Raw genomic sequence first — 25741 nt, 5'->3', positions numbered from 1 at the left:
TTTGTTATACTTTTACTCATATTTTAATTAAATGATTCGCTTGGGCAACTCACTCATCTTTGCAGTCATCCGCTTCGGCAGCCAGAGCATTCACCACAGCCGTGATCGTGTTCGACTCTGGATTGCTCAGCTGCTCGTCCTTCTGCTGCATTATGTTTGGATTCTTGCCAATCTTGTTCAACCGCTCGGCGGCCACAGTCTCCATGGTCTTGCGCATCAGCGGATATTGATCCAGAACGCAATTGAAATGATCCACGCTCAACGAGAATAGATTGCAATAGGTTTCGGCTCGCACGCTGGCCACACGACGCGCATTGGTCAGCAGACAGATCTCACCAAAGTAAGAGCCGTCCGATAGTGAGGTGGCAACCTGTAAATCATCATATAAATTATGAAAAGGTTTAACATGTTATATATGTAGGCTATAGTTACCTCGCCGTTGGCCATGACAATGTCCACCACGCCCTCCTGTATGAAGTACATCTTTGTACCGATCGTACCCTCCTTTATGATAATATCACCTGAAACATTCAAGGAACTCATTAGATAATGGTATGAATAATTGAAATAGATGTAAAAGATACAAAAAAACTGATTTTAAAATAGTAAACTCGGGATTGGAGTTGGTGATAAGTATGTTTTTTATTTGTATTTCTTATAGAAGCAGTGTTTCGGATGTTGCAAGGCATCATTTTCAGTGGTTTTTAATGCGTGCAAATCGCGAAAGGTGTTAATTATATAATTCAGCTCAAACCAAAACCAAAGCCAAATAAAAATTAAATATTCTCAAAGCTTTAACAAGACATTCGTACTATTTTTTTACAATTATCACCTTCATTAAGACCGAAACTATATTTATATTAATTTTTAAGTAGAATTTCTTATGTGTATATCACCATATAGCAGTTCAATTCAATTAATTAATATTTTTTAAAAAGAGGTCCTCTTAACTTAAACTCACCTGGTTGGAAAACTTCGTATTTCAGTTTGGTAACTACGTCGGAAACGAAATTCGAATCGGCATTAGCAAAAAAAGGCACTGACGCCACGAGGGATCTATGAAGGCCAAGTTAAGGATAAGGATTAGTAAGGAATACCTCACAAAATATTAAATATAATAATCCTGAAAGGATCGTTGTGCTTACCTGCAGTTGTAGTTGATGACATCCTCGCGCAATTTCTCGCTCAACTCGCCAAGTATCAACTCTTCATCGAAGAATTTACCCTGGTACCGATGCTCGAAGTATTCCGTTATCCTCTGCCGCATATCACGCGGCAGCTTGCGATAGGCCATGTACTCCTCCACCTGCTTGACCTTCTCGCGGTACTGGCGCCGGCTAGAGTCTAAGCTCTGGATGAGATTGGTCGCATGACCAAGGAACAATGCATAACAGGTGGCCCCGGATATCATCGATAGCATCGTTAGCCACATGTCTGTCAGTGATTGTGGTGGGAATCTATGAAGAAAAATTCAAGGTTTAGAAGATATGTATATATATTGAATATAAACCAATTCCTGTTACTCACCTGCCATAGCCTATGCAAAGCATGTGCGACATGGCCTTAAACAATGCCCACGAATACTGCTCCAGCCAGTAGGATTCCTGCAAATAGAACATTTTAATGATATTATATACACTGATTGGGATTTACCAATCAAAAAGAACAAGGCGCACCTGCAACTCGTTGATGGAGACCCAGGAGTTGGATGGAAAACCCTGCAACATTGGCACTAAGAACTGCAAGCAACCGCTCCAATGGCCGATCAGGAGCATCATGCAAATTAAATTGAAGATCCTCATGAAGACCGAGGCCATATTGAGGAACTGCAACCAGAGAGGTCAATCAAAAATTGTGCACATCAACCAAGGTCCAACACCGCTCATATACATATGTGTGTGTGTTTGAGTTGTGTAACTGGGTGTGGGGTGTGTGTATGTAGACGAAGAGTAAGGAGCTACTAGATAAGGACTCTTGGAGCATTATCAGAAGTAGATCTTATAATTTAAGTTTTTAGAAATCTTTTAAAAATATGTTTAAGAATATATCCATTTACTTTTCGAATTTTTCCATTCTGAAGCTCCAATTTGTAGCATATTTTGAACACAATTTTAATGGATTTCATGTCCTCAAACATTTCTATATAATTTACCAGCAACTCCTTACTCAATGACATGGTGTGTGTTTCGGTGTTTTTGATGGTGTATAGGTGTTACATCTGGGTGTGTGAGTTCCACATATTGTATATAAAACCAAATGTCTCAAGTAAACGAGAGAAAGAATAACCCAAACGAGAAAATGAAACTTGGAACTAGGAAATTTTATATTAATTTTTATTTTACTTCGGAACTTGGCCCATAGTTTTTTGTTTTTTTGTTTGTGACTTTTGGCGTTTCCAGCTACCGGTAAATATAAACAGTTATTGCAATTATGCCAATCAAAGCAACTAAAACAAACCAAACCACAGCCATTAAACAAGAAATTACTCAATCAATCGGCGGCGCCTCCGTCTCTCTCCGCTCTGTTCCCAGAAGTCAATCTCCGTTAGCCGATAAGTATGCTACACAGATCGCAACAGAGTGGCCCGGAGTGGAGTGGAGTGGAGATATGGTGCGGCCGATAAGATAACATAAGATAAGATTAGTCTAGTGTTAGGCAATACAACAGTGTGTCCGGTGTGTACGGTGTGTACTTTGTGTACAGTGTGTACAACCTGAGCAATCAATCAAATCCAAACTCAATCAATTCAAAGTCAAATTCAAATTCAAACCATTTCTACGTTTTTTCGAATTTGTGCAAAATCAGCTGCTAGATTATGGTACAAGTGCTCATCTTTACTTTCGTTTTTTTTTTTTTTTTGTTTTACGTTTTGTTAAATATAATTATGGACACTAAGCCGTTCAAACGTTCAAATTAATCGAAATTGAAACTCGTATTTTACAATGAAAGCGTTTTTTTTTTTTTTTTTTGTCTGACTTTCGCAGTTTTGTTAGTAATTTGAACTACATAATTCTGTACAAAAGTTTTATTGTAAATTGTAAACGAACCAACGAAATATTAACCAGAAATTAATTTGAAACGAAATAACCAAACGAACGGTAAACGAAAACATAGAGCAAGAGCAGGAACACAGAGATTGAGAGAAACATAGTGAGCAAGAGAGAGAGTTAGAGAAAGGCAGAGAGGGAGCGGTATTGAGATAATAAAAGAAACGCTTGTTCTTTGTTGTTGCATTCAAGAATTCAGTGGCTGTAGGCTGCGTGTGTGCGTGTACATGTGTGTGTGAGTGTGTGGGTGGATGTCACTCCAAAAAAGCTTAGTTCTTTTGTTTTCTTTATTTTTCTTTTTACGCGCTCCTCCTGAAATCTTTTTGTACAACAGAAAAGGAAAAGGAGGCAGAGATAATAAATATATAATAATTGAGAAAAGTGGAGAAACCAAAACCAAACCGAAACACAAAAACAGTAACAAAACAACAAGTAACAGTAGCAGCGGCAGCAAAACAGAGTTTTTATATTACACAGAGAAAAAATATATATTCACATAAAGAGGGATCAAGAGGGTCTACTTTGTAATGAAAAAGTATTTTCAAATGGCAAAAATTGTTCTTGCTTTTATGCTAATAATTTTTAACATATCAAATTCAATAACTCTATATATTTTTATATAATTTTTCCTTTATTAGTCTGATATGTTTAAAATTATTTTCACATACGTTAAAATTTTTCTTTTACATATATTGTTTCATTATTTTTCTCTGTGTATTTCGGGCGAGAGCAAGAGAAAGTGGAGAGTTCGAAAGCGCGCAGCACAAAAGCGAAAAGCATTGAGAGCAGAAGTGTCAATCAAAGTGAGGTTAAGTTGAGTACGATAGATACGATATAGGTTAAGGATATGTGGAAAGCGTTTGGCACGGGCCCACAAATGTATGCTATAGAATACGAGTAGTATGTGGCTAGATATAGTACAGTGTTCGTGTTCGATCTGATTGGTCGTTGGATCAGTTTCCCTGCTGCAGATCGATCTCATGTGTGTCTCGTGTCTGGATCTAAGACCTAAACCTACAACATAAGCAGCATCAGCCAGTAGCTAGCATAACTCATCCGACTATGTACATATTTTGTGCGTGATTTGATGCACTGTGGTTGCGTGTTTTTACAGTGGTAACATTTCTTCTCTTTTCTAGTAAAAGCAGGAAAGCATTCAAAAAACACACACACACTAAGCAATCCGTAATATCTCCTGAGATCTGTAGCGTTTTCATGCTCTTCACAGCGACTCCAAGGCCCAGCTAATCTGGGTGGCACAACGATAGATAGTACGATAGGATCTCCGATCATGCCCATGCATGGAGTCAAAAGCTACAGCTGAATCTAGCAAAGTATATATTACAGTATCCTTTTTTTTGACCGATTCTACATCGTGGGAAGAGCATGAAAAGTGCTTCGATTTTACACCGAAGATCGTAATTTTCTTTTAGTTTGTTGGCTGCTTTTCTATTTTTTTGTGGCTAGACTCTCTTCTTCGTTTTCGTAGCATTGAGATTTTCATTATGCATCAAATGGGAAATAGAGATTATGTATGGCAAATATCAATCAATCAATCAATCAATTAAGGTAATTAAAAATGGCAGTCTCAGAAAATTTACAGAACGTACGAACGAACGAACATTAAAATCAAGCAAACATGATCAACGAACAATCGAACGAACGAACAATCGAACGAAATTATGCACTAAAACTCAATTTTGGCTTAAACATTACTCAAAAAATGTGAGCTATGCCGCCACCAATTAATACATAATCATAATTTCAATCAATCAATCAAGGCTTTTGGTTTTTTTTTTTTTGTTTATCAATATAATAATATACTGAAGTTGTTGTGTTGTTGATTTTGATTTTTGGTTTGTTACTTTTTTATTGGATGGTTTACCTTGAGAATTAGGTTGCTTTTTGTCAAGCCATCTTTGTCTTTTCTGTGCATTCTCCCTCTGCGATCAGCACTTTTTTTCTGTAGATTCTGCAGAATCTAAAAACCATATATATACACAGGTATTTTAGGCCCTGATTCAGCTAGGTATTTGTATTTGTTTTGTTTTTATTTATTGTGGCTCTTAAACTGATTTGTCATAAGCATCATAAGTTGGTTAGTCGCGTTCAGCAGAATACTTTTCATTTAATCGCTTACGTTGAGCGTATCAAAAACAAAATAAACATAAATCATAATATGTATATAATATATACGGTGGTTTCCAATCTTAGGCAATGTTTTACAAGGGTCTGAAGAAACTGTACTTGTACGTATCTCATTGGGAGGGTGTGGTTGTGGAACGGGGTTGGGGGTTAAGGTGGGGATTTGTGGGCGGATGGGGGATCCTTTTGGATATATATAGAGATTTAGCACTCCTCAACCCTTGAGTTGCGGAAATATGCCTTCAACAGAAGTTCAAAGAGTTGTACAAAGTGCAATAAAGATATTGATTTGAGTGCTTCAAAGTCGGCAAAAGAAATGAATAGGAAATCGTAGGACGTAAATCGTAAATCTCGTAAATATATATAGATTATCAGAATATCAACAGAAGCGATAAATCGAAGACTCAACTGAAGAAATGTGAAAGAAAGCAAAGGATTCTTCCCGCGGCACAAGTGAACGAGTTCTCAAGCGTAGCGAGCACGTTAGATGGTTCGATAAAAAAATACCCAAAAAAAAAGGATATACATTTTCGATTCGATTTGATTTGAGTGTGTCGATACGAGTATGTCGGCGATAGGTTGTGCTATCTGGACTGTGTTTGAGTGTGTGTTAGAGAGAGGAGTGTGTGTGTGTGTATGTTCCGGCAGTTATTATTCTGCAGGGATATATAAAGTATATGTAGTATATTCAGGATCTGGTCTGGGTGGACTCGAAGCGCAGCAGGCGCACAACACGAAACAAACATCGGGGGAATCACACAACTGTATAATGTACAAACTGAGTTGGCTTTATGGTACAGCGATTTGTCTGGTTCTATGTCGGTTTTTTATTGGATTGAGACCTTATAGACACACATATTAAGTAGGTTGAGGGTTAAGGTTATCAATATACTTGGTAAACAAAACGATTGGTAATCGAACGCAAAGGATTTAAACGTTTATAATCATAGAAATCATAGACACAGAGGTTCCATTTAACAACTCAACTCAAAGTAAATTACATAGTTTTTTTTTAACATTTCTGCGCGCGTCTTTCACAGTTTTTTTACAATATCAATTAAAAGATATTTTTACTGCCGCCACACACATGTACGTACACATGTAACACAAGGAAAGTGAGCACTTTGGGGATACGAGCTTTACAGTTAATATTATTCTTAACCCCTGACCTCTGACCACTGACCTAATTGCCGTTGCCTAGATATAACCTAGATCCTCGAATCTGTTCTTGTGGTGTGGAGTGAACGAGTAGAGTTATGCTGATCTTACGGTTGAGAATTTGGAGCAACAGAAAAAAGGGAAACAGGTACTCGACAAAGGACCAAAGGATCCTTGCGAAAAGTAATGACAAAACAGAGGACTTGGCATATATAGACACAGAAAAAAGTTGAACAAAATGAGGGTCAATCTGATCTTATGTATTGAACATACAATTTAAAGGTAGGTTACTATTTAAGATAATTATATTCAAACTAGGAATACAAATCGTTTAAAATTGAAAGCAAATACTAAGGGAATTATTTCCATAAAATTTTAGATCTTTGAAATATGTCAAAGATCTTCAATATCTTCAATGAATTATTATAGACTAGAGATCAAATTGACTCCTCCTTTTCCCCTGTGTGTATATATCTTACAGATGTGTTTGATACAAAATGAAAACCAGGGAAGGAGTTAAAAGTGTAAGTAAGTTTGTTATGCAAACTAAAGGAGAACAGGTAACGAAACTAAAACTGAAACAGAAACTGAAACTAAAGCTGTAACTGAAACTGAGGAAAACTAAAAACGGAATCGAGCGTTGCCAGAATGAGCCGGGTGTACTCACATAGACCTCCTCCCATTGGGACACATAGCGCACGAGGCGGGACAGTCGGAGCAGTCGCACCAGGGAGAGCAGCTTGGCCAGGCGCAGGATGCGCAGGGCGCGTCCGGCATGCAATATTTGAAAAGAATCAGAGAAATCCTGCAATTTCATAATCTTAATCAAAATGTATCGTACTGTTTCTTACATACGTTAACTTACTTGATTGAAAATTAAAAATATATAATCTAGCGGTATCGACGAAATCAAATCGAGAAAAAACCAAGTTCTTAAATAGTGTTTAGCTATAAGCTTTGGATCCAATATTACTTGTTCAGCGTTGTCTTGTTGCATAATTCCTGAAATCAAAATATTCGGTCAAGAGAGATATATGGTTAAGCAGGGGCAGAGTAACGACGGGTTTGGACATGAAACCAACCAGGATAACGAGGTGGAGGGTTTTTTTTTTCTTTTTTTTGAGGTCTTTGTTTAGTTAGTTGGCTAAGAGAGGGGAGAAGTGAGTGCATTACCTGTTCTAAAATTGACTACAATATCTATTAAAAAAATAGTATCACTTAGGCAGTTGAAGGCAATCCATCGTGTGCTCAGATCATCGTTGAAGAATGATATTGCGACTGGCAGGATAATAAGATTTGCTACTAATAATAAAAGCATGCAAAGGTCCCAGTAAAACCTGTGGAAGTAGAGAGGTTTTTTTAAGGATTAGTATATATCTGAGAGGGACAATTTAGAGTAGAGCTTACCTGAATGAACTGCACGGGTGTATGACCCAATGCCCGGAAGTTTTCTGACGTATGCGCTCCTTGACCAGCGCCTTGCGGCTGCCAAACAGTTTCATGGCCAAACGATTGTCCGTCGGCTGGAACCATGATTGCAATTGACTTTTTAGGAAATTCGCAGAGACTTTTTCCGAAACGATCGGTATGTTGGGCATGGGCTCCTCTTTCGGAGTGCCGTACAACGACACGTCATCAAAGTGTACCTGTTGCGATTAAGAAATGTAATATGATTAGTCGGGTTTTAAGATTCTAAAGAGTTGCAGGTGCCTGAGTCAAGTTCAAGTCACAGTTGAAGCGTAGGAGATGATATCAAGTTATATATTTTTAAGGATAGAGATCGTTTCTGGTAGCTGATGATGATTGTAATGGATGGTTAGTGTGAAAATGCCTGTCCATGTCCATTAGTGTTACAAATAAACCTTTGCGCTTGCCATTTCGGTTCCTTGGTCGCATATTAGCAGGGCCTCATCATCGAAAGCGGTGACCAGTGAGTCGGTGCAGGTGTTTTCAAACGAAATGCGCAGGTCGTTCTCGTTCACATTCAGCACCGAGCAATAGGAGCAGCGTACCGATTCCTCACTATCGCCGCTCAGCAGGCTGCAAATGACATTGATAACTGTATCATTGATTTAACTGTAAAACACGGAAGTATCTACTACTACTATTCCCTCGAAAAAATTCCGTTACATTTCGTATTGAATTATGCCATAAGGCGAAACTGCCTAAAATGAAAGTGAAACTGCACCAAATGGGGGTTTCGCGTATGTTAACGCACCGGTTTTATTACCTTTATGTTTACTATTAAGTACCCTTATGGCGGGTATTATTAGTGTTTATGTTTACTTTGCTGTTGACAGTTGTGGCTTTTTATTGCAGCTAACTAAAGTGACATATAAGAAACCACAGAAGCTATAGCTTACAGTAAGTCTATAGAATCGATAACCATATCATTAATCAATGAGCTGTTAAAGCTGGGATTATTGAATTAAATCTGTGCTGACACGATTTGACAGAGCTCTGTCAAGTATAAATAATCCCAATCAACATTAACAAATCGAATTGTTATAGGTAGTTATAATATAGTTATTAATCATTTTTGTATGGGTTTTTTAACTAATCAAGAACTTTATTTCAAAGTATGTTTAATGTTTACCAAATAGGTTATAGTTTTATAAGTGATTGAAGACCACTTCGTTATATTTAGGTGTTAAATTATATGTTTTTATAAGGTGATTTTCTACACAAACTCTGAGAGTTATATTTGTTAGTAGTTTCGATAATTTTATACAAGTTTTTTACTACATTCAAACATTGCTAGTTTTGTTTCATTAATTTATTTTTTTAATTACGAAATCCTTGTAGGATCCGTAGTCAGGGTCAGTAGTTTAGGATCACCTTAGATCACTTCAATTTCAGAGAGCTAGTAGATTTCCACTGAAATTTCACTTATTATTTTATCAAGATCATTCTATAGAGTATTTCCATATTCGTTTTTTGTAAATAGATTTGCTGTTGTGGCTTTTTTTGTTTGTTTATTTTTTAATTGCGGCACACGCACAATGCACAAAGTTGTATCAGAGCGACGGCTGCCTGCCCTCACCTTGCCCACTTGGATGGCGATTGTCAAGGTTTTCCCGGAGCAGTAGTAGCGCCAGTGAAACTGGAATCCCGGTACCACCTCCTCCAAATACCCTCCTGATTGGGGATTTTTTTTATTATTTTATTTTTTTGGAGCAAAGCCGCGACACCAAACACTGAACACCGATCTCTGAGCGACAAATCGCGTGGTACGGATATTATTCACGGCGGTTCGGGATCTATTGTTAAAGCCGGGCGGAGACGCGTGCTTGCGGTTACGTTATGCTTTATATTAGTTTTTTCTTTTTTTTTTTGCAGTACTGATATTTCGAGTACTTATAATACTTTTCGTCGGTGCTTCTATTATTATTACTTGCCACGGCTGCTCTCTTTCGCCTGTTCACACTCAATTGTGTGTAGTTTTTAAATGGGAAAGTTTCGTTTTAATTAAGCCTGATGAAGCTGATTTAATTTAATCTTGACCGCCAAGCGGCATTAGCCTAATGAATTTATTAGTTATTGTTGCAAGCAAACCGCAATGTATTGGATTACATTACACAAATCAAATAATACGATGAGTAGCATTTTCTAAATTGTGGTTTCAAATTTATTTCACTTCACTTTGGGGTTGCATTATTTATATTTTACTTTCTGTTGTGTTGTGTTTTGTTTCTATTATTTGTTGTATCTTGGTTTTTTATTATCGCTACGAGCGAATACTATTTTTCTGTTGGCAACTGCAAAACGTGCTGGAGCAGATGTTTTTTATTTTGTTTTTAGCTGATTTGATGACTCGACCGAGCAGACGGCGGACTCACACAGTAAATGGCGCACGGCTTTCGCCGTAGAATCGTACAAGTCTGGTATATAGAGTAGAATACCGTGGGGTACTTCGAGTTATTACAGCGGCAAACTTTTTGCGACTAACGTATGGGGAAATCATCGCCGGCAAACACTCCGAAACCCGACAACCGAACGACCGACAACCGAACGAACGATCGGCCGAACTTCGTGGCATTTCCGAATCGGAATCGGTATCGTTGAGAGCGTCCTCGAGCCCCCGTTTCCGAAAAAGAAGATATGTATATATGCGGGTGTCGGTGGGATATTGTATGGATTTGTATATTTATACCTTCTGATCCAGCGATATATTCTTACCTCGACTATCAATTGGTCTAAGAAATTGCAGCTTTCACACAATTTTTTATTTGTTGCTATTGCCCAACTGAAATTGGCTGTCAATTGCCTAATTAAATAATTGAAAGATTGACACCATGCTGCACTTGACGCTGGTTTTTATTTGTTTTCTAGATATTTGTTATTTTTTGTAGATATATTTTTTTGTTTTGTCTTTTTCCGTTTCTCTTTACTGTTACTGGCTACTAGTTTTCTGTATTTTTTTGTTCAGAATTTTATTAAGCTGCTGCTGGATGCTGCGGCGACTTGATGATAACCTGTTCTGAACCCCGCGGCCGTTGCACAATAAATAAATAACAAATTTGTGTTGCCTTTTAATTGATTTCGCGACGAGCGGCGACGCAAATTATGGCCAGCCTGTAATACGCCTGCCTTGGCAGCTGACTTTCTTCACTACAAAAAATATTGATGCCAATAAAACCAGACAACACAGACAAGACACTATTCAAAAAACTATTCCCCCCCAAAAAAACGAAGCAATAAACATTTAAACAGAGAAGGGAACATAAACAATGAACATATATGCTAATATATGCGGCGAACGCGTTCTATCTCCGATTGGAATAGCTCTGATCAGATCGGTTCGGTTCGAATCAGATCAGTTTGAAAAGAAAGGAGGAAGCGTCTATAAGTCTCTTTCGGGGTCGCAATTTGTTTGCAACAAATTATGGAATTGCAAGCATTATAGTCAGCTCAATCGGTTTGTTTACTATATAACTGATACTGATAATGAAGAGCAAGTCGCTTTTCCGCATTGCCCTTTTTTCCCCCCCGTTATCGATTCAATTACGAGCTGCAATCACACAATCGCTAATCGATGCTTCAAGTACATATCTCAGAGGGGTCCTTTTTCGAGGCACTTATAGAGTCCATTGTTTATGGGTTTCTTTGTGGTCCTCTTATTTTGTTTCCTTTGAATTCTTGTTGCTGATATGCGATATGCGCCTTTAATTTATGACTGCACTTATGGTTTGCACATTATGGTTTTTAGGAGGTTTGCCTTAAAAGGTTTTTGGTTTTGTTATCTTGATATATTAATTGAAAACTATGTTTATCTGGTAGACTATTTAGTAAACATTAATTCTATAAAACTGAGAGCTAATATATATAATGAAATTGAAACAGAGAACAATTGTTCTTATGTTTTTTACGTGGAACCTTTACTATTTATTTTCTTTTGATTCTTGAAATACTTTAAGGCTTATCTTTGCATGTAAAAATATTAAAAATTATATAGAAAACACAAATCACACACCGGTTAACAAATTTTTCAACCTATATTTCGAATAATTTGCTTCGACTTTTTCGCCTTTCGATCCGCTTAAATTTGTGGAGTTCACTGCTCGGCCATTAGAAGCTTATTGCGCCAACTGAGACGAGAGCCAGGCTGGAGTTGGAATCTCAGTCTGCGACGGCGAATGCTAAAGCATTATGCAAATTCCAAAGCGATAAGCAGAGCGAGCAAAAAAAGCACTCAAAATACAAAAAAAATAAATAAAAATAAAACCGGTAAAAGTCAGACAGAAGCTTGGCATACGCGTGATTCCCCCCTTTGTAAGCCGAGGTAATGTCTTCAATGGGTTTGAGCCACAAAACAGAAGCTAAGAGAACTATATAGTTTTGAGTCAGTTTTCTAAATTGATTTCCATTTAGTTCAAGATCAATTCAATGCTAATTTGAGGTTACATTTTTCTTGTCAGATACAATTTTCCGCATTTTTAATTCGAATTAATTACTATTTCTTACAGATAATTGGGATTTGTAAATGAGTTAATAAGTTTTAATTAAAACTTAGTAGGCTGAGTATTGAGATTATAGTATTTTTTCATGGGAATTCTTGGGGATTTTTCTGTTTAAAATATAGTTTCCATGAAAACCTTGCTTTCTATTCTTCGAATTTCCTGCACTTCTCAACATTCAGATATAACTCCAGAATTGCTTTAGAAAGTGAAATTGTAGTATTCAGTTAATATATTAATTTCTTGAACCGAAGTTTCTTGGGAAGTTACGATTTTTAAAGCCACCTATTTTTCTTAGTATCTCTAAGATACATTTCCTAAATTACCATTTTAGAACTGTAAGAAACTCTCACATAATTCTAACGATCTTCAGTAAACTATTTCCCTATCAAGGTTTCTATTTTTAGCAACAAAATACCACAAAGTCTAAAACCCTTATCTTAAGGAGTACTCACCGATCGCCGAGCTTGCCCTTGTGCCGACGGATGTGACGCCGGTTGAAGCTGTTCGTGCACGAGGTGGACGTGGGCCGCGATGGATAAGGACACGGATGGTGGCCCCCGAAGCTGTGCAGCTGCAGGGACGCCTTGAGATTGGCCGGCGCTGTGGCCGAGGCCTGATGGGGATAGTGATACGGATACGAGTACGGGTGCGGATATGGCACACCGGCACTGGCTACCGTGATGGTGGACTCCCCGACCGGCTCGTGACCCTCGTTGGCCTCCGAGGAGCCCTCCTGCTGCGACCCGTTGCTGGACGAGTGATGGGTGTAGTCCGTCGGGGCGCTGAGCTGGCGATTGAACTCGGCCTTGCGGCGCGTGAGGTCCGTGAGGCAGTACTTGTTCAGATGCCCGTTGCTGCTCACCGAGCTCTTGGGCGAGGCGGCCGCTGCGTAATGCGCGTGCCCAGTTCCTGCTCCTGCTCCAGATCCTGTCCCTGATCCAGTGCCTGCTGCTCCCAGTCCGTGGCCGTGTGCGTGGGCATGCAGCTTGTGGCATGAGTTGCTGCTGGCGCTGAGCAGGTTGCAGTTCTTGCTGCCGCTAGCCGAGCTGCTACTGATCTTGGCCGCCAGCGATTGCGGCACCTGCGCCGGACTCTTGCCCGTCGCCGGAATGGTGTGGCTGCTCCCTCCGCTTCCACTCTCGCTCCTCACCGACGCCCGGTGGCCGCCGGCTGGCAATGTCTTGGTCTTGCCCTTGAGCGAACCGTTCAGCAGCAACTGTTGCTGGCGGGCAGCGACCGCGGATAAGGCTGGCAACTGTGGCTGCTGTGAACGGGTGCACGTGGAAGATGAGCTGGCCGGCGCCGAGGAGGCCTGCTGCGGATGGGGCGTAGAGCTGGAGCTGGCCACCTGCGGCTGCAGCGAATGCTTCTTCTCCACCAGATACAAGTTCAGGTACTTGTCGCCCGGATGCAGTGAGTTATCCGACACCGCGTTCGACTTGGAGATGATCTGGCCCTTCTTCTTCGCTGTGCGTGTCTTCAGGGAGAGATTGCGCAGCTTCTTGGACTGCTCCTTGATCTTGTTGGTGCGCAGGAACGAGGGACTATTGGCGATGCACTTGAAGATGTAAGTCTCGTTCACCAGCTGCTGCTTGTCGCTGCCACTGTAGTCGTACTCGCTGTTCAGGTTGAGGTTCAGGTTGGTCAGATGGCGTCTCTCTCGCTCCCTGTCCCTGTCCCGATCCCTGTCTCTATCCCTTTCCGGATCCGGCTCTGGATCTGGCTCTGGATGGGCCAACTGCTGATCACTGTAGTGGCTCTTGAGCAGCGATCCGGCTGCACCTTCTGACGACGCCGCCGCCGCTGCACTCAAGCTACGCGAATACTCGTGACAGGCATCGTAGAGCGCCGACTGGCCGCCAGTGCTGCTCACGCTTTGGGTGCCACAGCTCACCGGACTGTGACTGCTGTGATCGAGGATGCGCAGGCCGCTCCTGCTGTCGCTGGAGTTTTGCTTGGAGATGCCACTGGTGGATAGCCGGCTGCTGCTGCTCCTCTGCCGTTGACCCTGTTGCTGGAGTAGATGCTGTTGCTGCTGATGCTGCTGCTGCTGGGAGGACCTGTGCTGATCATCGCCCGACGCCCGCAGCAGCGAGACGCTGTCCGGCGCCGCTGGAGATGATGAAGCCGCCGGCTGCCCGTTGCTGAGACTCACCAGAGACTGGCGCACCAAGTGCTGGTGCGAGTGCGAGTGGCGCTGCTGATGGTGCGGCTGCTGTTGATGCTGGCTGCTGCTGCTGCTGCTGCCGATCTCCGGGCACAAGTTGTCGCGGCTGGCACTGCTGGCGGAATCGAATCATCCAATCCCAATTCCAAGGAGATGCCGGCGGTGGAAAGAAAGAGGAGACTTCAATGAGTACGGGCACGGCAATGGCCAGCGGCGCTGGCAAGCACTCAAATTTATCTATTTCAAATTGGCAAGCAAGCTGTGGCGGGAATAGAAGGTCCAGGGGATCACAGAGTGCCACGCTAAAGTGAGCAGGAAACAGAGGGTGTGCGGAGTCAAAAAGTGTGTGTGTGTGCGAGTGTGCTAGTGTGGAAAACCGCGAGACAAACAAAGAAAATTCTTAATTATAAATATTGATTGTGCAACACAATGTGAAGAGGAGCGGTGAGGAGGAGAGGTGAAGGTGACAGTGCTGGAATAGTATCGCATTCCCAACGTCTATGTGAGTTCATCGCACAGGGGACACCCGAGGGAGGGAGAACATGCCAGAAGTCAGGCTTAATCTAAGGGGTTCTTTATAAGACTTTGCCTTAGACGAAAAGATATAAAACAAGTTTCTAGCTACAATTCCTATTTCATTAAAAATTCTTATATATACTCCCAATTTAATGTCTTCATCAGCTAACCCCTTTAGCGTGTGTACACTGTAACCGCGATGTGTGATACAATTTATAGAGACATCTATATACAATGGTTGACATGCTCATCTGGTTTCTGATCGCGCGAAAAATTCAACTAAATTAATGTATGGCGGCACGCAGGCCAAGCACTGATAGAGCCACAGATACACAAGCGCCAAACAAATAGATACACGAAGATACAGATACAGATACAGATACAGATACAGCGACTCCGACTCGGCAGATACAGATACGGTCTCGATATGGGAGAAATAGAGAGATATATGCCCAGTGGCAACGCGTGCCGCACGGTGGGCGGCATCGGGCGGAAGTGCCCTAAATCAAATGGCCAAATGGCCAAAGATAAGATAAAACTGCGACATTATGGAAGGCAGAAGCGGGGAGGGGGCAAAAGCTAAGCGGCCGGAACAGAAGCTGCTTATAGAGTATTTACAGATGATATGGGAAAGTGGGGGGGGGGGCATTAGGACACACAACAAAAAAAATGTACAACATAGGTCAAGGCCACATGAGATAGTATATTAAAGATACAGTTCTTGATATTTTAATCTTAAAATCTTAATCAACTTGAGATCTTTTTTATATTATTTCATACTTATTTGATCTATTCATATTCTAAGTATGTACCCTTATAAATAATAATTTATAAAATGAAAGGAAATTCCAATTCAATTCATAGCCAAAGAATTTAAATTTTCCTCAATTTCCAATCATATTTTTTCCCTGTGTACAATTTGGCCCATAGTGTGCCTTGGGCAATCAATGCGTTGAAACGTGAGGCAAACTATTGTTGACATAGCCACAAAGCGGGGGGCCTGGGGTATAGGGGCAATCCCAGAACAAAGGGAAAACAATTGGAGACCTATTCACGGTGTGCGTGCATCGAGCTCTTCCGTTTCCAATACCAAATCCCCAGTTGAGTGCGAAAATTGGGGGGAAAAATGGCAGCAGCAGCACTAGCAGTAGCAGCAGAGCAAACAGCATTTCCCATCGCCGGAATCGATGCAAATCAATTTCGGTCAATTAGGCAGCTCCAGCTCACGCTCAACACCCAACGCCAGGGGCGCAATTATCTGAAATTTCGATTCGAATTTGAATGTGATTGTGAATAGGATTTTCGGGGAATCGGATCAGGGGAACCGGAATTGGATGCCAGGCGACGGCACTTGTGCAAATATAAGTAAATATGTCAAATATTTGCACGCTAATGCTCAGCCGATGAGTGTGCACTTCACAGATACACAAGCACACATTGTACCTACGTGTCTATCGGCGTTGCCCTGGAGCTCATGAGATACAATCACATCCGCTCGTTGGAGTGGCGGCCTCTTGGAAATCTCGGACCTAATCTGGCCCAAAAGTCAATTCCGAGGAGGCGCAAATGGGCAAATCAAAGCGAAAGCATCGAGAGCTCGGGGAGGGAACGGGAATTCCAGCTATCTGATGGCTTTTTTCCCCATCTCGAGCCGAGCCTCGAGTGTTTGCCACCTGTCAAGTGTTGCAGTCAAAAGTTGGCCTTGCCGAGAACCGGGTCCCGGTCTTGGGTCCAGTTTTCGGGTTGCCATTGGTATATCAACGGGACTGAGAGGGGAAACTAATAAGATGACTGCCTGGTGTGCACAGGGAAAAAAGATCTGAATTTTGTTTGCCATGGGATTTCCCAAAGAAACATTTTTAATCAAACCAAATAAAATATGTACAAGTTCCCTCCATGCTCATTGATAAGTAATTATTAACTTCTAATAGCCAATATATATTTTGGGTTAATTAATCAGTTCTGGTAGCTAATCTATTAGCATGATTACTGTGATAAACAATGTTTATGTTAAGCCTATCATAAATAAATAACTTATCTATCCTCAACCTATACCTTGTTGTGATAGTCTCAAAAGATAAAGAGATCTACAGTATTGTAGGTAATGATTTATTTTATACCAAAGTGAACAATTTCTTGTTTTTATTGGATATGCTTTTTTTAATTATTTCAAAGACCCGAAATTATTCTATATAATTCAATACCAATTTTAGTATTTATCATGAATAGTATCGAATAGAATCAAGCTAACTTCCGGAAGCCGAATTGTTTACACTTTTCCAGTCAGCCTTAGGATCATGGGATATATATCTGTATTCTAGGCATATCAAATCGATATTTTTATATGCTAATTTTTTTGGGTAAATCATCGTTTTTCAACTACAAGCTTCTAACTAAAATTATAATACTTCAAGGGAATAAAAAAACACATAATACGGATTAAATACAACATTTAATTCATTTAAAATGTTATTTATGTTCTCAAATTTCCATATTATTGAAACTACCTGAGAATATTTTATGAGCATGAGTTCATGTTCCATTTCAAAATAGCAATTTATTGAGTAACCATTATTATAATTCATAGCGAACTGTGTATATAATATATGTATATTATAATTGATTATTAAGGAACAATTATTTAAATTCAAAACAAACATTTTATACTTCCTAACAATTTCCAGGTAATATTTAATGATTAAAATTCTGTACAATAATTTAAATACTATTTTCCCATGATGTAAACATCTTTTCAATACCTTAAACCCCCTGTTGCTAGGCCGAATTTGAATAGAGATAAAATCGGGATGCAATTCAATATTATTTTCTCGCTGTGTGTGGTTTTTTTCATATGGTGCGAGGCCTGTCCCAATGTCAACTTTTGGCACACCGGAGTGGCCCTCAGGCCAGGGGGATTAGCCGTGTCGAGTGCAGGCCATCCTCGCAAGCTTTTGGAAACGAGTCTGCCGGAGAGCAGGTTTCCGCCATCGAGATGTTGCTTCCTAACCTCCCCCCTTAAAATCCACGCCCCGCGAACGAGACACAATATGCCTCAATTAATAATTCAAAAGCCAATTGAAGGCATTAAGCGTAAATTCGTAAGGCGTACGTAATTGAGTCGCTTGCTGGCCTGCCTGCATTCCATTTCGTTCATCGATATTAAATCAAGTGCAGCTGTGTGAGCCCCCTAAAATTAGGGGGAATTCACAACTAAAATTTACATCCGAAATGCAAGTCTTAATGGAGATTCAAATTGCTCCGCTCTAATTTCCCTGAACTCGATTTAATGTGGCAATACTTTTCGTGATCTTGAACTTTGGAACGCACAATGCGACCACTTCAACTATTTTTATACGTTATATACTGCAATATTTGCTTGAATCTTTTGGAAAATGTTCAATATGCAATTTAATGGCCCCCACGAATTGAAAGCTCCTGCCAGGCGAAAATCAAACAAAATTGAAAGCAAAATTTACCAAACATGCATACTCGATCGATACACACAGTTTTGCGCTGTAAACAAATTACGAAAATTTCCATTTTTAAAAGCCAAAATGTTTACTAAATGCGCTGCCAATCTACAAAGTCGGAAAGTAGGAAAAGTTTATTTGAACAAATATATATTTACAATTTGTTTTCTGTTCAAAAATGTATCAGAAACGGAAGGCAATATAAATTACATAAAAATAAATTCGACTTCCTTTATCTAGTTTCAAGGTCAAGTAATGGGAACATTTTAAGGCGGAAATATAATGTGAAAGTGTATTTAAATGCTGTAAATATTTATAAATTGCATATAAATTGTAAATTTTCGACACAAATATTAAGCTTATATGTTTTAAGCAATCTGCAAGATAAATACTTGTGTAATTAATGATTATTATGGGGAATAATAATACCAAGACTCGTATTTCAAGTTAAAAAATTCCCTAATCAATTTTAAATGTACTGATATACAACAATGGCCAAGGCTAACAATCAGAATGCGGCCCCCAATGACCTTCCCAAACCGAAAATCTCCGGTTTTGGCCACTGTAAGGTCATCGCAATAACACACTGAGAGGTAGGGAGGTTTACGAACGGGTCATCCCGTGTCATTAATATGGAAATGCCATTTTAAATACACACTGGCACACAGGCACAGTAATTAAATTTGGGCTTCAAAAGATTTCCGGCTGGACAGGGGAATAATAATCAACTGGCAGCTTGTTGGTGGCTCAACTATAAATAACGCGATTTTCGGCTAACCAGAATTCAGCCAAAATTATTCATTAATTATAACGACAGCCGAGCAATTAATAAATCAGGCAGAGAATAAGACAGAGAGAGAGAGAGTGTGTGAGAGGGAGCAAACAAAGAAATGCTACATCACTTGTGGCATGCCAATTGTAAATGAATTCAGATTCGAATTTTGTGATGTATAAAACGTGGGGGAATCAACAAGGTAAGCATCTAAAGGGGTTAAGTCAAGCTAACGATCTAAAGGGAAAAGTCATTAAAGCGATATGCATTCGAAACTCGAGGGAGCTTGGCAAAGTGCATCATTAACTTATTACTTTCGCTTGTGAAGCAGTAAGTGGGTTGGGTTTGGGGAATTGAATTTATAAAAGCGAGCAGTAATAGCTTTAATAGCATTAAAAAATGTGTTTCCAAGTGTTTTTCTTTCAGTGTTGCAGTTGTAATTGTAACGGTATTGTTATTGGTTTTGTATTAGTATTAGTAGCAGAGAAGTACCATACAGAATCAAGCTACGATCTATAGATATAATATGTATTAGAGAGAGAGAGAGAAAGGCAGAGACACTGAGAGACAAAAAGAGAGATAGATAGAGAAAGTAAGGGGATATTCGGAACTTTTGGGCGGCGGTACCTTCGCTGATGTTGTCTATAAATCGATCCGCAGCAAATGTAACTTGCAAAGTTTGCAGTTTCAGTTTCAGTTTCGGGTTGTTTGGTTTTCTTTTCTGGTTTATTGGTTCGGTTTTTTTTGGTTAGTTCTTATTTTCTGTATTTCTTTTTTTCAACGTATTTTTTGTACTTTTAAGCAAAGTTTTCTGCAAAACAACAACAACAAGGACACGAAATAAATCCAAGTTATTCACGTGACGAGAAATTAAATGCCAAACAGAAAGTAGAAAACAAAACGAAACGAAAAGGAAACGAAACTGAAAACTAACAAACTGAGCGGGAAATAACTAAAATGAGATTCTTTCGGGGGATAAAAAATTAAATTAACTGCACAAAGCACACCGACACGAGGGAGTCGAGTCCTGCCCTATGTGTGTGTGTGTGTGGTGTGTGTGGTGTGTGTGGTGTGTATGTTGCTGTCGAGTGTATGGAAATCTGGAACTAGAAACTAGCTCAATTGGAAACATCGGGCTTCCTTTCCTACACAAAGGAAAAGAGCAGCTTATCGGTAGCCCTCTGCTTCACTCACTCGCCCACACATTGTCGCCGTCTCTGTCTGTTCTGGTAAGGATGTGGTATGTGTTTGTGTGTTGGTGTGTTTGTGAATCAGCTATGTATGTGGGTGGCAACACAACAATACAGTTAGTCGGCAAGCGCTTATCGATACATACAAACACACACACACACATACAAAGGCGCGCGAACAAATGCAAGCCGAAATTCGGTCAGTGGTTTAATCATTGAAGTAAAAGCGAAAGCTTCCGCTCACATCACTCACACAAGTACAGTGGCGCCCAAATGTATGCAACGTGGCGTGCTATTGCACTTAAAGTACTTTGACACTATTCTGAAGCGAGGCGGCGGCATTGCATTGTGTGCGTGATTGTCCGCTTGCATTAGTGTATTGGTTCGGTATTGCTATCGGTATTGGAATTGGTATTGGTATTGGTATTGGTATTGGTGTGGCCATTGTTTGGCGACGGCCTGGCTTGACTTTTAATCTAGTTTCTAGTTTCGTAATTGCATTGACTGGAGTGACGGATGACCTAAGGCGGAGGCGGAAATCAGTTCACAGCAGGACCAAAATGCCAAAGCACTTGCCATCACCTCGCTGTTTTTCACTCGCTCACACACACACACTCGGATGAACGTGAACAGTAACAACAACAACAGCAATTGCGGCAGCAGCAACAACATCAACAACAATAACAGGGTAACTCAAGAGACGAAAAATAGAACGGAACAGAGAGACATCGAACAAAACGTAATCGAACGAACGGAACGCAACAAAAGGAACAACACAATAAAACGGGATCACTGGAGTGGACCCTAGTTGTATTCAATGTGTTTGGAGTGTTCAAATGAATACAAGGACTTATATTCATATACGCATAGAGTCAACAGTGCGGATAAGTTATAAATATATATTAATATCACTCATACGCAGTGTTGGTCAAGTAGGGTAACAGTCCGTATGAGTAATAAATTTATATTAATATTACTCATACGCACTGTTGGCCAAGCAATGTACACTCCTGATTATAAAAAAAAGCTATGCCGAAATCTTTTTTAATTCAAAATATAATATAAATTTTTTATAAGCAAGAAGGCAACGGTGCGTATGAGTTATAAACGTACATATATTAATATTACTCATTCGCACTGTTGTTCAAGTAATGTCCCTTTTCGCTTAGAAAAAGCTAAGCTGAATTCGTTTACAATTAAAAATAGTTTATATTTTAAAGATTTTCATTTTTAATAGGTAGTTAACTTATTTTGAAGTGACTTTACGTTTACACATGTATGTAGGTCCATCCCAGTGAGCACATTAAAAATGAAACATAAATACATTCATCTCAAAAACTATACAAAGCGGTGTGATAGATCGTTAGTCCAAGGATGTAATATGTGCGTGAGAGTGAGAGAACAAGGATCTTCGGGATATATGCCTTGCTCACACTCACACACCTTGTGTGGACTCTGTCTAACACACCCCGTACAACGTACATCGTGCACAATAACAGTACAAAGACAGACAAGGATGGAGGGTGAGCATTGGTGTCGCATACCGTTGATCGTTGGTAAAGGTTCCGAAGGCTCCAGGACCGCTGACTCGGCGCTGAGTGTGTTTAACGTGCATTTTCTTGAACCCACGCCGTCGCCGCCGCTGCTGTCACGTCACCACCTGGTCTCGAACTGGAACCACATCGAACCACTCGCGCCACCTTCGTTAACGCAACGTAACGTGGTGTCGTTATTTCGGGGTATATATATTTTTTGTTGGTGTTTTTTTTTTATGATGTATTGCTATTGCTATTGCCGCCGAGATGGCCCCGCCGCGTTGCCCCTAACTGCAATTCTTGGCCTTGTCATGGGCATGGCGACCGCGGTGGCGTGGCTGTGTGTGTTTGAAGGTATCCAGGTGTGGGTGTAACTTCCGCTTCGATTTTTGGCATTAACTAATACACAGGTCCAGCGCGCACACACACACGGATAGGTAAACAAAAATGAATTGCTTTTCGTTGTGTGTTAGTTAGTCTCCGTCTCCGGGTGTCTCACTCGCACGTTATGCTGCTGCTCCTTGCTCTCATCCGTGTTGTGGGTTTCAGGTTAGGTTCTCGCTTCGACTTTTTTCCTGTTGGTGGGTTCTTAGGTGTTTGGTTGGTTGGTTGAGTAATAACTTAGGTCGGTCGGGGGGAGCAGGCGAAAGGTGTCTTCTAAAAGGTAGGTAGCCTCTAAAGTAGTCAACAGCTCTGCTTGTATTGCTTATAATTCTTCACTTTTCATTTCAATTCGTTTCGTTTCGTTATGCGAATGTGTTTCTTCGTTCGTTAGTTTTGAGGTTATGTGACTCTATCTGTTTTTTGAGTTGCGTGTATAATAATACCATATGTTACTATTTATAGTTAAGCTATCGTTTTTAGTTTAGTTTAGTTTACAGCGCTCTATTCGGGGTTATTCGTTTGTACTTTGGATTATAAATGTTCTCTATCCTCTACGGTATAGTTATTGTTGCTATTCGGTTGGTTTTGGTGGTGTACAGATGCGAATGGTGGGGCCTGGAACTGGTAGTGAAACTGGAACTGGTAACGGTAACGGTAACGGTAACTGGTAACTGGCGCTGGTGGACCTGAGCTGGAGCTGGAGCTGGAAGTGGGGTGGGCAGGATCTCGGGATCCGAGTCTGGATCGTTGAATTATTTATCACAAAAACCAACTAGCTGCGGGCTTGTGTTGGATGATGATGATGACAGCTCCGTGTTCCCCCTCTTTCCTCTCCTCCCTTGTTGTCCACCTCCTTCGATCCCTTCTATCCACCTGCTTAAGTTAATGTTTGGTCATGAAATTTTAACGAACGCGCCGCGTTTTGTTGTTTGCGGGTCGCCTGTTGTCTGCTTTTTACTTAGTGGATTTTGTGGCAAATGGAAGCGACGCGAATTAAGGCGGAGAGTTACGTCAAGGCAGCGGCGCAACACGGGAAACCCAAAGCAGGCAGGTAGCTCTCAAATTCGTCCTGTACGTGTGTACATATGTCCTGGTATCCTTGTATCTTGTGTATCTGTATATATATATGTATATATATCGAGCCACACGCGAAGGAGCAAAGGACCAGACCCGGACCCGGGCTGTGTCCCTCCTTGGGATACCGTGAGGCGACGTCCTTCGCCACCCAATTAATGCATTAATCGACCCTCGTTACTTATTCAGATGCAATTTCCCAGGGCCTAGGTCGAGGGCGAGGACTGAGCTCGGGTTTGGGTGTGACTTGAAGTTCGAGTTGGGGTTGTTGTTAGCTTTAGCGGCATTATAAAAATAAATCCATATAGGTAGATATACAGACTGGCGTTTATCTATATTCGCTAGAGGCTAGGTATCTTGTATATATCTTTGTATATATATATATTGTATATAGAGAGGCAACTACTTGGTAGTTTTTAGTTAGTCGTTAAGTGCGTTTATGTTGCGATTATTTGATTTGCTGTCCTACGGGCGTTCTTTGTCTCTCTACAAACTACGAGGTTAGTTCCATTACACTATCTCTATATCCTGGGGCTGTAACGACGGGATCGGATCATCGAGGGATCCATCGGTGAAACGAACGGCAACGAACTACGGTTTGTTTTATGTGGTTAGCGTTTATCGTTAATCGTTTATCTAATAGCACTTTCGTATATAGCGAGTGTCCTTTTTTGTATATTTTTAAAAGTAATTCTATTCTTGGATTTGGTTTTCTTTGCTTTTTCGTTTATTCGTTTGCTTTTGGGTTATGCTTTTAAGATTTGCTCAATTTCATTGCTGCAGGTACTTTGGTTTTGGTTGCTATCATTACATTCTATTTTTGGTTATCGCGTGTCCTTTATTTTTAGGCGTTTCCAAGGGCTTCGCTTCGACTGCTTGCTTGCTGCTTTCTGCTGGCGCGTTGATTAAATAATTCTGCACTTTGCGTCGATTTTTCGTGTGTGTTTGCTTTCTAGTCCTTGGTATCTCTTTTAATTCCGCTTTAGTTTTATTTCTTCATTGTTTGTTTTTATTTTTTTTAGCAAGTCCTTCTATTTGATTATGTAATTATGCTTGGTTTCTTATTGGATATTGAACTGTACGTGTGTCCTAGGGCGCTCTGTACGAGGTTCTCTCTGTGTGTGTGCGATAGTATTGGTGTGTGTGTTACATGCGATTTTTTCAGCTGCTGTGGCTGTTTGTGGTGGTTTCGTGGGTTGCGATGGACGTAAGTGGTTCGTCATCAACATTTTTCGCACATACATACACAATTCACGGGCGCCACACGTTGTATATGTGTGTGTTAGCGTATTAGGCTGCGTACGTGTGTGCTCTGTGTCCTGTCTAGGTGAAATTTATTGAATGAAACGTCAAGCGATTTGACGAATTTTAAACAAATTATTTATAACACACATAGAAAGACACACGCAAGCACACGCACAGACACACAACGCACACGAGAGAGACACGCACACAACACAGCAACAACAGTCGTGGCACGGAAAAACAGCACTCAGGACACAGTGGGTGAAATAACGGAGAAGAAGGAGAGGTAGAACCAGAAGAAGAAGAGCCACAAGGTGGAGGAGGATGAAAGTGGGAGGAAGTGCACACGTTAAATCAATGCTTCTTTTGACCTCTATTACATATTTCGCTCGTCTTTCCTTTCGCTTCCTCCTTCCTCGCTGCTCGCTCCTTGGTCCTTGCTCCTCGCTTCTCGGTTCTCCTTCGAACTACTCTTTCTCCGAAAACCCACGGCTACCTGAAACTTTTTCCAACGCCCGTGTTACGGCACATTTAATACGTTTTCGTATCAGATACACAATCACTTCATTACTTTTCTCTTCCGAATTCGATTTCAACTGTGGGGTTTTCTATTTGAATTTATTTCGTGGCTGTTGTGTCGCGCTGGCTCCTTTCTTTTAACTGCCGTTTAACTGTTTATCACAATGCTGCTTTAAATTATTTTATTTTATTTTCGGGTAACTCTCAATGAGCAGCGCACTTAAACTTGCTATTGAAATCTCTTCTTTATGTAACGAACGGAATAACGGCACACACTCGCTGCTGCTGCTACTGCTGCTGCTGCTGCTGCGACACGAACGAACTCAGCGCGACAAGTGAAACTTCGCTTTCCGATTCGCATGGCACTGACGTGCGCCGTGAACGGAGCCGAGCCTGCGAGATTCGCTGAAAATCGATAAGGACAGGCAAAGTCGCCTGCCAAAATGCAGGGGGGCGGGCGGGGAAGGCCGTGGCAAAGGCGAACGGCACAAAAGCACATTCTTGTGCGGCCAAAGTGAAACCGAGAGCGTGTGGGTGGCGCGGCAGTGAAAGTGCACAT

The 25741-nt window shown here is 40.7% G+C and overlaps 1 protein-coding gene and 1 long non-coding RNA gene across 35 annotated transcripts in view; one reads left to right on the top strand and one right to left on the bottom strand.

The window, feature by feature from the left end:
• Positions 1-25741, bottom strand: part of Ih (hyperpolarization activated cyclic nucleotide gated potassium channel Ih) — a 27770-nt gene extending 2029 nt beyond the window's left edge. Inside the window, exons 1-16 of one of the 34 annotated variants that reach the window (XM_086831650.1) lie at positions 25235-25723; positions 21970-24449; positions 19863-20046; positions 12763-14592; positions 8225-8390; positions 7758-7996; positions 7524-7687; positions 7216-7352; positions 7018-7170; positions 4933-5028; positions 1677-1826; positions 1528-1604; positions 1146-1457; positions 962-1056; positions 433-521; positions 54-370 (exon numbers count right to left, since the gene is read on the bottom strand). In XM_086831650.1, coding sequence (XP_086687776.1) covers positions 54-370; positions 433-521; positions 962-1056; positions 1146-1457; positions 1528-1604; positions 1677-1826; positions 4933-5028; positions 7018-7170; positions 7216-7352; positions 7524-7687; positions 7758-7996; positions 8225-8227 — 1832 coding nt within the window. In that variant the 5' untranslated portion in view covers positions 8228-8390; positions 12763-14592; positions 19863-20046; positions 21970-24449; positions 25235-25723. Of the gene's footprint in view, positions 1-53; positions 371-432; positions 522-961; positions 1057-1145; positions 1458-1527; positions 1605-1676; positions 1827-4932; positions 5029-7017; positions 7171-7215; positions 7353-7523; positions 7688-7757; positions 7997-8224; positions 8391-9393; positions 10308-10529; positions 10863-11823; positions 11979-12762; positions 14593-19862; positions 20047-21969; positions 24593-24664; positions 24742-25234 lie in introns of those variants that run through there. The other 33 variants (XM_086831637.1, XM_086831629.1, XM_086831639.1 and 30 more) reach the window with 33 other exon arrangements.
• On the top strand, positions 6510-7057 carry LOC147643953 (uncharacterized). Its single transcript, XR_015271356.1, has 3 exons — positions 6510-6632; positions 6832-6874; positions 6935-7057. It is a non-coding gene; the product is annotated as an uncharacterized LOC147643953 (long non-coding RNA).

Source organism: Drosophila serrata, unplaced genomic scaffold (genome assembly GCF_035046125.1).
Source record: "Drosophila serrata isolate PLE 108 unplaced genomic scaffold, ASM3504612v1 contig_240, whole genome shotgun sequence".
NCBI lineage: Eukaryota > Metazoa > Arthropoda > Insecta > Diptera > Drosophilidae > Drosophila > Drosophila serrata.
The sequence above is the reverse complement of the archived record's forward strand: the minus strand, read 5'-3'. Positions and strand labels throughout refer to the sequence as shown.